The sequence below is a fragment of the Denticeps clupeoides genome, chromosome 14, assembly GCF_900700375.1.
Source record: "Denticeps clupeoides chromosome 14, fDenClu1.1, whole genome shotgun sequence".
NCBI lineage: Eukaryota > Metazoa > Chordata > Actinopteri > Clupeiformes > Denticipitidae > Denticeps > Denticeps clupeoides.
In genome coordinates, this window is record NC_041720.1 from 18,721,741 (window position 1) to 18,734,826 (window position 13,086).

The 13,086-nt window shown below is 41.7% G+C and overlaps 1 protein-coding gene across 3 annotated transcripts in view; it reads left to right on the forward strand.

Moving 5' to 3' along the window:
- Positions 1-13,086, forward strand: part of cdc42bpab (CDC42 binding protein kinase alpha (DMPK-like) b) — a 45,166-nt gene that overhangs the window by 21,390 nt on the left and 10,690 nt on the right. For all 3 annotated transcript variants that reach the window (XM_028953618.1, XM_028953619.1, XM_028953620.1), the window contains 14 exons: positions 1,601-1,723; positions 2,041-2,174; positions 3,942-4,184; positions 4,701-4,811; positions 5,948-6,192; positions 8,395-8,500; positions 9,476-9,600; positions 10,608-10,713; positions 10,887-11,035; positions 11,393-11,484; positions 11,589-11,665; positions 12,212-12,250; positions 12,637-12,753; positions 12,999-13,079. In XM_028953618.1, coding sequence (XP_028809451.1) covers positions 1,601-1,723; positions 2,041-2,174; positions 3,942-4,184; positions 4,701-4,811; positions 5,948-6,192; positions 8,395-8,500; positions 9,476-9,600; positions 10,608-10,713; positions 10,887-11,035; positions 11,393-11,484; positions 11,589-11,665; positions 12,212-12,250; positions 12,637-12,753; positions 12,999-13,079 — 1,748 coding nt within the window. The remainder of the gene's footprint in view (positions 1-1,600; positions 1,724-2,040; positions 2,175-3,941; positions 4,185-4,700; positions 4,812-5,947; positions 6,193-8,394; positions 8,501-9,475; positions 9,601-10,607; positions 10,714-10,886; positions 11,036-11,392; positions 11,485-11,588; positions 11,666-12,211; positions 12,251-12,636; positions 12,754-12,998; positions 13,080-13,086) is intronic.

Sequence of the window (13,086 nt, forward strand, 5' to 3'; positions counted from 1 at the left end):
CTCAAAAAATAAAGGGAACGCAAAAATAAATAATCCTAGATCTGAGTGAATTAAATATTCTTATTAAATACTTTGTTCTTTACATAGTTGAAAGTGATGACAACAAAATCACACAAAAATTAAAGTGGAAAACACTACAGGCTGATCCAACTTTGATGTAATGTCCTTAAAACAAGTCAAAATGAGGCTCAGTAGTGTGCATGGCCTCCCCGTGCTTATATGATTTCCCTACAACACCTGAACATACTCCTAATGAGGTGGCAAGTTGTCTCCTGAGGGCTCTCCTCCCAGGCCTGGATTATGAATCCACCAACTCCTGGACAGTCTGTGGTGCAACGTGGCGTTGGTGGATGGAGTGAGACATGATGTCCCAGATGTGCTCAATTGGATTCAATTGAACTGCTGACACACTCCGGCCCCATGAGGTTTGGCATTGTCTTGCAATAGGAGGAACCCAGGGCCAACCGCACCAGCATATGGAGGGTATACATTTACATATGGTCTCACAAGAGGTCTGAGGATCTCATCTCGGTACCCAATGGCAGTCAGGCTTCCTCTGGCGAGCCCATGGAGGGCTGTGCGGCCCTTCCAAAGAAATGCCCCCCCACACCATTACTGACCCACTGTCAGGATGTTGCAGGCATCACATCTCTGTGTTGTTTCTCTAGACTCTGTCATGTCTGTCACATGTGCTAAATGTAAATCTGCTTTTGTCTGGGAAGAGCACTGGGCGCCAGTGGCGAATTCTCCAATCTTGGTATTCTCTTTCAAATGCCAAATGTGCTGCACGGTGTTGGGCTGTAAGCACAACCCCCACCTGTGAATGTTGGGCCTTCATATCACCGTCATTTTGCAAATGCTCTGGCAGTGCTCCTCCTGTTCCTCCTTTCACAAGGGTAGGTAGCGTTAGGTGGTTGTTCTCCTACGGCCTCCTCCATCTCCTGATTTACCGGACTGTCTCCTGGTAGCGCTTCCATGCTCTGGGCACTACGCTGACAGACACAGCAAAGCTCACATTGATGTGCCATCCTGGGTGAGCTGCACTACCCGAGCCACTTGTGTGGGTTGTAGACGCCATCTCATGCTACCACTAGAGTGAAAGCACCACCAGCAAAAGTGACCAAAACATCAACCAGAAACCATAGAAACTGCTAAGTGGTCTGTGGTCACCACCTGCAGAACCACTCCTTTATTTGGGATGTCTTGCTAATTGTCTATAATTTCCACCTGTTGTCTATTCCATTTGCACAACAGCATGTAAAATTGATTGTCAATCAATGTTGCTTCCTAAGCGGACCATTTCATTTCACAGAAGTGTGATTGAGTTGGACTTACATTGTGTTGTTACAGTGTTCCCTTTTTTTGAGCGGTGTATATACAAGAAATGTGAGGGAACTGCTTTCACAACGAAATTAAGCAAATTCCAGTATAAAAAGTATCATAGAAAAGTAACATAGAAAATGTAAGTAAGCAACACCTAACTGGCTTTAAACTAAATAAGAAATGAGAAGTTTGCTCTCACCATGTAAGAATCTCGCAGTGTGGATCAGTAGATCTTTCCCCTCCCCACCCTCCTCATCTTGTCTGACTTTTTCCTCAGAGTCCACCCAGACAATACAGGCACTGCAATATCCGAACAGTGATGCACCACTCACTGCTGGTAAAGAGGTGGAGATCAGGAGCTTAAGGAGTGAAATTGTCATTTTGAAGAAGCAGATTGCAGGTCTGTCTGTGTTCATGTTGATAAATAAAATTGCTAAGTCTTTGTAAGTTTAATTTAGCAAATTAAAGTTCGGCAGTTGATAAACCAAGCTTTATTCCATGAGGCCACAATGGCTTTTTGAACTTCCAGCTGTTTGATCATGTTGGTGTTGTTAGCACTTCATGCTGAGAGAGGCTGAGCCATCTGATGAGCCCTACCACTGTTTCATCTTGCTGCATCATCTGCTCTTAGTAACGTTGTCAGACTAGCTCGTGGTGATTTCTGTAAATATTTCAGGGATATCCCCTGATCTGTCTCGTCCCTCTGTCTCGTCTCAGACTCCGGCCAGCTGGAGCAGCAGTTGGAGGACGCCAGTTCTGCTCGCAGGGACCTCGAGGACTCTTCCAAACGTATCAGGAGTCTGGAAAAGCAGATGAAGTCCATGACACAAGAAAGGGTTGACATGCAGAAGGTGTGTGTTTATGTTTGTAATTTTCATGGTAATTCCACTGACATTTCCTCTCAGTTCACTTTCTGGAAAGTACATAACTGGCACTAACCATGTAGATCACCATTCTCTATCCGTTACAGAAGCACAATGTAAACATTGATCTTACATATCTGTTAAACTACAAATAAATTGTATTTACACTTGGCTGATCTATAGTGCTTGGAATAGCTAACTTATACATTTCATTGTGTTTACTTAAAATAAAAAATCGTGTTTTCCAAAGTGTCTTACAGATGAATGATTATTATCTGACACTCTTAACCAGAGTGACTAAGTCATTAGTTAACTTTAAAGATCACTTTATATAGACTTGCGATTATGGCCTGGCGATAGGATAGCTGATAACAAACTACAGATCCCATAATGCATTGCCACTTTGCTGACAAACTGAGCACCCTACGCACTTGTTTGCATGGTGCTTTTTAGATTTTGAAGCATGAAAAAATAATTACAAGCTGCTTCACAACCCATTTGCCTTCAACGTGGAAACTTCTCCAGTACAGATTCAGCTGCAGATTCAGCAAGGCAACTGAAGCACTGCATTATGGGATAATTAAGGAACCTCTTACTGACAAATCCTGAATACAACTGATAATCATCCTAATCTGACCACTCTGATGGTTTTGCAATTAGTCTTTTAGCATTTATTTAGTGGACAGCAGTCAGTTTCATTAGTTAAAATAATAACTAATAATAGTAAGATCTTCCCAACGTGCTGCCAAGTAGAGCTCTCACCCATCTAGTTCTGGCACGTTCCACCCACACTGGACGGAGAGAGGACACTGTCCCCCACAGCCCCCTGAACTATGTCCTCACATGCCTGGACAAGGGCAGCCATTATGCCCGCGTACGGGTCTTTACGTTTTGCATTGAACGCTAGGAGAGCTTGGAACCGTCACCATCTTTTCTAACTACAGGCCCCAGCAGGTCACCCTGTCAACCATTATCTACCTCATGGATGTGTGCTGAGTCCTTTTCTCTTCTTTTTTAACTGGGACTGCAGACCGGTTCATGGCTCTAATTGTAAGTGGCGATTGGCCTCATCAAGAGGGCCTACAGGAAGGAGGTAGAGCACTTTGCTGTGTGATGTGCTGATAATAACCTGCTACTTATCACAAGCAATGCCAAAGAACTTCTAGTCAACTAGTCAGGAGGAAGGTGGGTGACATGCACATCAATGCTTGACTGTGTCACTAGTTTCAAGTTTCTTGAGATTCATAAACCAGAGGACACTTCCAGGTTGTGAGGAGTGCTGAAAAACCACGTCTCTTCAGCCATTCTCTTCAACCAATGCATCACTTATAGGAAGCTATGTCTTCACACAGCAGTCAGCATTGCTGAAGACATGCCTCACCTGAGAGTGACTTCAGATGTCTGCAGTTCAGGACCAGCAGGAACATTTACATTTACATTTATGGCATTTATCAGACTTACAATCAGTAGTTACAGGGACAGTCCCCCCCCCTGGAGCAACTTAGGTTAAGTGTCTTGCTCAGAGACACAATGGAAGGAAGTGGGATTTGAACCTGTGACTCCGTAGTCTTCTGGTTCTTAGGCAAGTGTGTTACCCACTAGGCTACTACCCCTACTCTATATAGATGTGTATATATAATGTAGAAGTAGGTGTATGTGTGTGTGTGTACACATATGTGTGAAAGCTCCATAGCTGTAATGGTCTTGTGCTAATGTAGTTAGTCCTTTGCACACTGCTCAAACTCTCAACTTCAGGAGCTTCAGGAGCAGGGAGAACGTCTGAAATCCCAGACCAAAGACCTGAAGGAGGCCCACAGTCAGAGAAAACTTGCCATGCAGGAGTTCTCTGAGCTGAACGAACGCCTGACAGACCTTCGCTCCCAAAAGCAGCGTCTGTCGCGCCAGCTCCGGGACAAGGAGGAAGAGATGGAGTCCGTCTCACAGAAGGTGGAGGGGCTGCGACTGGAGGTGCGCAAGGTGGAGAGGAGCAGGAAAGAGGTGAGGGGATGTTTTCTGTTTCATCACGTAACTTTTGTTTTCACCCCACCCCAGTTCCAAAAGTGCAAAAACATGATGCAGTGATTAGCTTACCGGATAAACTTGTATGTTGAAAGTGACACATTTGACTATTTAATGAAACTGAAACAAAGAAAGAATAAGTTCTCAGTTCTCCTTAGTTTACAGATGTTTACTGGGATAAATTCAAAATTCAACATGACCATATTCTTTTCTTACAGGAAAAGATTACAGCTTTTATGTCTAATGGACGGAAAATGTGTCTGATGTAGAATTTGTTGCATTGTTTGGTTTAATAAGAGATTATCTGATCTCAGACCAGCCCAGTTTAGTTCTGTCCTAAACCAGCACATCTGGCAACACTGCTCTGAACTGCTGATGTAATCGACTTTGATCTGTGGAGTATCAGTACAGTTGGCCTTGCTGATTGTTTAGTGATTTAAATGCATGATGACAGTCATGCCGTATGCTATGATGAGGTGTATGTGATGTCACCAGCTGGAGAGTCAGGCAGAGCGTCAGGAAGTAGATGCTCAGAAGGAGAGGAAACTGCGAGAACGGGCAGAGCAGTACAGCAGACAGCTGGAGGAGGAGATGGAGAGTCTGAAGGTACAGCTACAGAGCTTCATGCATCCTTCATGCCACATGCCACAAAAACTTGAAGAAAAACATAATCATTTTTAATTTCATGAAAATGAAGGAAAATGTATATCGGACTGTTCATATAATTAGCTGCATCTGCATTTTCCTTTACAAACTTAAAAATATTCTTTTTAAACTGAAAAGTTTCTGTGAATTACTGACCACCATTTAGTTAACCAGTGATTCTGAGAAGTGCTTCACCTCTGTGTTGCCTGTATGAACATGGATGATCTGCGTTTCATGGTTTTGCCTCAGAAACAGCATTTTTTATTTCACCCCATTAGTTTTCATTTGGATTAAGGTTAAGGGATTAGACTGGCCACTCCATAACTTTCATTTTGTTGGTCTGGGGGTCGTTGTCTTGCTGACCCCTCCATTTCAGAGGAATTCTTCTTTGGCAAATGACAACATGACCTCTTGTCATTTTAATAAATGCAAACTGAACCTTTGTATTCAATAGTAATAGAATATCATGGTACTATTATCACATTGTACAGTGGCTTGGTTTCAGCGTTTGGGGCTTTTCTGACCCAAAAAGAAAAAGAATCTTACTTTCATCAGTTCACAAAATGTTTCTCGATTCCTCTTTAGTTCAGTTGATGTGTTCCATGGCAAATTGTGTCCCCCTCTTTTTTTGTTTTAACAAACATCCTCTTCTTGAGGATAGATTAGCTTTACATGGATGTCTTCTAATTGTCACAGTGCTCACTGTTAACTTCAGACCGTCTTGGCGATACTGGAGCTAAATCTTTATCAAAAATCTCCAAATCTTTTAAATGGAAATCAAAACCAGAGAGAAGTGCATTTTCTGCACTTCTTTATACATTTTCCACTTTTCAATGATCCTTTTAATCAAAGTACAATGTGTGGATCGAGCCATTTTTACAACATATGCTGGCTTCATCCTTAAAATAGGGCCACCTGATTATTACCTGTTTTTCCACAAAATGAAGGATCTCGAAATCATTTTGAACACACCTCATTCAGCTGATTATATCATGAATGTCTGTTTTCTATATATAAATATCCTCTACTACACCTATGGGTAAATGATTTACCGTGTAGTAATCGGGTTAATATGTGGTGTTTTATGGAACGTGCAGAAGAAGCAGACTGGTCCAGCGATGGTGGCCGGAGGCTTGGAGCAGCAGGAGCTGGGCAGGCTGCGGGCCGACCTGGAGAAGCAGGTGGTGCAGAATGAGGAGGAGCTGGCGCGGCATGAGGCTCAGCACTCTCAGGAGCTCAAGAGCCTCCGCAAAGAGCTACGCGATGCAGAGACCCAGCACCTCGCCCTGCAGAAGGAGATAATGATGCTGAAAGACAAGCTGGAGAAGACCCGCCGTGAAAGGTGTGTTCCTCTCCTCTGTCTCTCATAGGTTTCAGTGTCTCAATTATTTAACATGTTGCCTGCAGTGGATGTATCAACACTACAGAACAGGCCAAAAGTTTGGACACACCTTCTCATTCAGTGTGTTTTCTTTATTTTCATGACCATTTACATTGGTAGATTCTCACTGAAGGCATCAAAACTATGAATGAACACATGTGGAGTTATGTACAAAAATGGTGAAATAACTGAAATAAATATTCTAGTTTCTTCAAAATAACCACCCTTTGCTCTGATTACTGCTTTGCACAGTCTTGGCATTCTCTCGATGATCTTCAAGAGGTTGTCACCTGAAACGGTTCTCCAACACTCTTGACGGAGTTCCCAGAGGTGTTTAGCACTTGTTGGCCCCTATGACTTCACTCTGCAGTCCAGCTCACCCCAAAGCATCTCGATTGGGTTCAGGTCCAGTGACTGTGGAGGCCAGGTCATTTGCCTCAGCACTCCATCACTCTCCTTCTTGGTTAAATAGCCCTTACACAGCCTGGAGGTGCGTTTGGGGTCATTGTCCTGTTGAAAAATAAATGATTGTCCACCAAACGCTTACCAGGAGGGGATGGCATGTCACTGTTGTGGTAGCCATGCTGGTTCAGTGTGCCTTCAATTTTGAATAAATACCCAAGATTCACCAACAAAATACCATCACACCTCCTCCATGCTTCACAGTGGGAACCAGGCATGTGAAATCCATCCATTCACCTTTTCTGTGTCTCACAAAGACATGGCGTTTGGAACCAAAGATCAGAACAAAGCACAGATTTCCACTGGTCTGATGTCCATTTCTTGTGTTTCTTGGCCCAAACAAATCTCTTCTTCTTGTTGCCTCTCCTTAGCAGTGGTTTCCTGGCAGCTATTTGACTATGAAGACCTGATTCGCACAGTCTCCTCTTAACAGTTCTTCTAGAGATGGGTCTGCTGCTAGAACTTTGTGTGTCGCTGATCTGAGCTGCTGATAACTTGTTATTTCTGAGGCTGGTGATTCGGATGAACTTGTCTTCAGAAGTAGAGGATACTCTTGGTCTTCCTTTCCTGGGTCAGTCCTCATGTGTGCCAGTTTTGTTGTAGCGCTTGATGTTTTTTGCGACTCCAATTGGGGCCACAATTAAAGTTTTTGCAATTTTACAGACTGACTGAGCTTCATTTCTTAAAGTAATGATGTGTTCCGCATGTGTTCATTCATAGTTTTGTTGCCTTCAGTGAGAATCTACCAATGTAAAACTCATTGAATGAGAAGGTGTGTCCAAACTTTTGGCCTGTACTGTATGTCAAGAAAACAGGAAGACATAAAGCACAATCTAGTGTAAAATCTAGTGAAAATCTCTGTGTGTAAAATCAGGGCATGGTTTAATTTGAGAAGCCCAATGAGACATACATATGGTTTTGGGCTTAAAAGGGAACAATCCATGTTGTAGCTGAATAATATTCATTTTTGAGTGGTCAATTACAGTGTCTTCTTGATCACTGGGTGTCTGGATGAAAAAGAGCTTTTTAAAAACAATATTCCGGAATTTCAGATGTGTGTTTCTGAAATTGATTTTAAAAAGAATTGTACTAAATGTGTGCTAGACATACTTCATAGCACACACAGAATGCTTTTAGGTTGTGCTTCACTGGAATTAACTACCCACCTAGCCCCAAAGATTGATGTTTTTAAAATGGGTGGAGCATATAGGTATAATTGACAGCTGTCATGCACCCTGCTTCCTCATTTTTATGATTGAAACACCATCCTGTCCTGTCAGTACGTCACATGCCCAAATGCCATGGCTCCTGCCAAGCAGGTCCCCTTTTTACTCTCCCCTTCTTGCATCGCTTCTCCACAGTAAACCTTTAATTTTTTTTTTATCTGATTGTTGTAAAATGTTGACCCTAGTGCTGTAGCTTTCTCCTGGTCATTGATCATTAGACCTGATGATCATTTAGACTGTCCAGTACTGTTAGAATGGATGTTCATCCTCCTTTGTTTTACGAATATTGGAACCCTGTATTCTGAAATATCACAAGGTTAAAAACACAAACAAAAAAAAGAACTGAAAACATATGTGGGACTTTTTTTCATCAATAAAATTAATCTGAGATTTATATAGGCAACCTGTAACCAAGCATTTCTAACAGTATTTTTATTTCTTTTTTTATACACACCCAATGCTGGTGTGTGTATAGTCAAAGTGAGCGGGAAGAATTTGAGATTGAGTACAAGCAGAAGTTTGAGAGGGAACGGCTCCTGCTGACAGAGGAGAACAAGAAGCTCTCTGGTGATCTGGAGAAGGTGATTGTACACACACGGACACACACACAAGCTGATATTTGCTGTGAACAGGAACAGTTACTGTTTTATTCTGATGTACCTTTTCCTGTATATCAGTATATAAAATATTCTAATTCATCCTACTGTTACACAGCCAATCACCAATTTGTACACAGCCAATCTGAATCAGTGATTCATCACATTTGTTCACTCAGACATTCATACAGATAAAAACACTCAAGCATGCGCCATGTTGAAACACATATGTACGAATGCACACACACATTCACTAGTGGAATGCTCACATGGACAGGCTTCTGTTTACCTTGGAAAAGGCAGGACGATGAAATAAATCAGTGGGAGTCTGGCATGCAGGCTTTAGCCATGAAACACCTGGCAGTCAATAAGAGCAAGAGCAAGTGGAAATGTACTCTTTCTTAATCAAGAAATGGAAAAGTTTGGAAAATATCTGTAGCCAAGGTATTCTGGAGGAAATGAAGAGTGTATCATGCAGATCATTCACATCTTTAAACAGCAGTTATGAATTCAGAAAACGTCACTCTTATTCACTGTATATGTTTACCTTTTTTCCATCAATCTACATATATTTTCCAGTGTCTTATATTCATTGTGGAGCAGTGTATATATCAGACTAACTGTAGGTCATGTATGATCAACAAAAGTGTGGTACAGGTGATTCTCTGGGAAATGGGGAAAAAAATGTAATATTTACTGTTTGTAATATTTGGATATATTTTGGATAGATACTCAGATAATGTGGAGCATCATTTAATTTCAGTGTCTTTAAAAAATAACTGAAGGTTTTGCAGTCAGTTGAAACATGGTTATCTCTTGCGATGTAAAATTTTTAAATGAAATGAAATTTCAATGAAAATCAAAGCAAATTATTATCTTAACCCAGACATTCATTATATATGTTATACTGAATAGTGCATCTGTATATATAACATTTCCTGGTATTTCCCCCCATCTTAGTTATCCACCACACATGAAAAGCTGAACAGTAGTCACCGGCAGTTGGAAGAAGAGATGCGGGAGCTGGCTGATAAGAAGGAGAGCGTCGCCCACTGGGAGGCCCAGATCACTGAGATCATCCAGTGGTGAGTGGAACCCCTACTGACAATCTATACACCGTGCTGCATTTCCATCAAACAATAGAAGCAGTATTATTTCAGCAAGTCTGAAATTCTTTCAGGTCAGGACTTTCTTTTGGCCACTGCAAAGTCTTCATTCTGTTTTTCTTCAGCCAATCAGAGGTGGACTGGCTTGTGTGCTTTGGATCATTGTCCTGCTGTAGAACCCAAGTTTGTTTCAACTTGAGGTCACGAACAGATAGCCGGACATTCTCCTTCAGGATTTTTTTTTGGTAGACAGCAGAATTCATGGTTTCAAGTCTTTCAGGTCCTGAAGCAGAAAAACAGCCCCAGACCATCACACTACCATCACAATCATATTTTACTGTTGGTATGATGTTCTTTTTCTGAAATAAAAACACACCTTCCAAAAAAATGTAACTTTCGTCTCGTCAGTCCACAGAGTATTTTCCCAAAAGTCTTGGAACAATCAAGATATTTCTGGCAAAATTGAGACAAGCCTTAATGTTCTTTTTGTTCTTGGCACTTTTTACCCAGTCTCTTTCTTATAATTAAGTCATGAACTCACCTTTACTGAGGCAAGTGAGGCCTAAAGTTCTTTGGATGTTGTTGTGTGGGCTTTTGTAACACTTGGATAAGTCTTCGCTGCGCTCTTGGGGTATTTTTGGTCAGCCAGTCACTCCTGGGAAGATTCCTGACTGTTCCATGTTTTCATCAGTTGTGTATAATAGCTCTCACCCTGGTTCTCTGGAGTCCCAAAGCTTTAGAAATAGCTTTATATCTATTTCCAGACAGATCACTTTGTCACAAAGGTCCACGGAGGATTTTATATCTCTCTTCAGTATTAAATCATTCACTTAAAAACAAATTTGGTGTTTACTTGTTTTGTCTTTGACTAAAATTTACTACTCTTTTAAATGTTCTGAAACATTTAAATGTGACTAATATGGAAAAAAAGACTGATTCTGAGCAGCCATACCTCTATAACCAGCCACAATGTATGGTGTTTGCAGGGTAAGTGATGAGAAGGATGCACGCGGGTATCTGCAGGCTCTTGCCACGAAGATGACTGAAGAGCTGGAAGGGCTGAGGAACACCAGCCTTGGAGCCAGGGGCACTGTAGGTGTAACACACACACACTCAGACCTGTAAATACTCACCAACGATTCAGTTCTTCATACGTGTGAACTGTGTATATTAATGAATTCTGGCTTCCCTTCCCAAATTAGTGGGAGTTTGGTGTGTGTGGTGGAGGCACAGATCCATATTAAAGCAAACCCCTTTCTTTTTAGGACATGCCCTGGAAGATGCGTCGCTTTGCCAAGCTGGACATGTCTGCCCGTTTGGAGCTGCAGTCTGCTCTGGATGCTGAGATCCGTGCCAAGCAGTCAATCCAGGATGAGCTCAACAAAGTCAAGGCCACTAACATTTCCACTGAATGGTAGGCATTAAGCAGCATTCCACAGTTCAAACTTCTGATGCTTTTTTTTTTGCATTAAGCAGCAACACTGTTACCACTAAAAGTGAATGTATATATGAACACTTTAATGCCTTTATGTTTGTCTGATATGTGTGCAGCTGGTGCTGGCCCTGTCACTTTTTTATAAATGTGATTTGTATAAATGTGAGCACATCAACAACCACTCAGGGTGTACTTATACTACAACCGTGGTACATGATGCTCTGGGATGCAGGAGATATTTGGCATGCAAATAAAATACTTCAGTATTGCATATGAGGATATTGTATTTAGGATCTCATGGTGAGAATAACGTTCTCCATTTACTATGCTCCCCAGCAAACTGCAAGATGCTGAGACCAAGAACCAGGAGCTGCTGGCTGAAATTGAAAGGCTGAAGAAAGAGACCGAGGAACTGCGCCTCAGGAGAGGTGGGGTCTTGGGTGAAAAACCCCTGGACTGTTTCTCTTTCATTGTTTTCTAGATTTCCATACTGTCAACATGATAATGGTGTTGAAACTGTTTTGGTTTGCAGGGGTGAAGCACCAAGATTCCCAGAACTCTTTCCTGGCCTTCCTGAATGCACCCAGCTCTACCTTGGACCAGTATGATGTGAGTAGAGCTGCTGCTGCTGAAATAATGAAGCTGGACTCTTTTTAAACCCCAGATTTCCCTCTTTTTTTACTTGTGTAATCAGGACTCTTTCTCATCGTCCTCATCTTCTTTAATTGAGTTTGGGGAAGATGTAAGTTTCTTAGTTTCCTCAGGCAATTTTATATGCAAACACCCACATCACACAGACTTACATACAGTTGGTTATTTATTTGTTTTTTTGGTTATTTGAACTTCCTGTCATTAGGTATATATGTAAAAGCACACAGACACACTCTCCACACTGCCTGTTCAAAAGGCAGGATGCATAACCCTGCACTTACACAACCACCCACAAGATTATTATTCTCAGTACTGACTTTGGATCAGTTGTTGCAGGAAGAAAATACCACCCTGACCCCTGAAATTCTCCTGTGTCTCATTGAAGTTGACCCCTTAGAGTAATTCCTTTTTTAATACGAAGTGTCATATGTTTAGAAGCATTGATTAGTGGTTATCATTATTGACTTGATTCTTTTTTTTAATCTATTTTTTCATGACTTGAAGTGCTCACCATCTGTTGGGCCAGGGAGCAAAGGCAGACGTGTAAGCAGCATTTTCCTCCTTTTCTGGGTTCTGAAGGACATCTGTCGGCCAGATGTCCTTACTGTTGCTGATCGTTGATCGTATTTTAATAGGAATGTCCTGTATTTGTGTCTTCAGTCTTTCTCTACATGCTATTATGGTATATGGTACTGGATCATGGTGGTGTGTTCTTTTATTCTACTGTTTCTTCACTGTTTCACACGCACACACACACACACACACACACACACACACACACACACACACACACTCTCATTGTCAATAACAGTATAAGCAATCAATTAGCAATTTCCTCCCCGATTAATAAAGTTTTCTGATCTGATTCTTCCTTTCTTGTCATTAATTAATCTAATTCATAATGAAATGTCCTCTGATTCTTTATCTAGGTTGACTCCATTGACTTCACCCCATCCAACACACCATCCCGAGATCAGGACTTTAAGTCCCGCTGCGTGTCTCGTTCACGATCACCTTCCACAGCCAGCGACATGGAGCCTATTGAGGTACTGCTCTGAATCTTTATAATAATTAATAACTACTCTACATACTACTCTATATATTCATATTTTTTGCGACTTGTTCCCAATTCCCTTTACATTTATTTTAGACACAAACACACTGCTCTGGAAAATTCACATGTATTGGTTTCACAATGTGAAAAATATGAAACCACATTTTTACCACACTTATTTTTTGCATTAGCCTGTGTTGGGCTTCTCCTGAGGTTCACTCTCTCCTCTCTGTGCAGTTGATAGACCATCCCTCACATGGAGTCCAGACTCCCACTATGCGCTCTGGGTATAGCAGCCTTGGCCATTCCTCTTCCAAGGTACTGA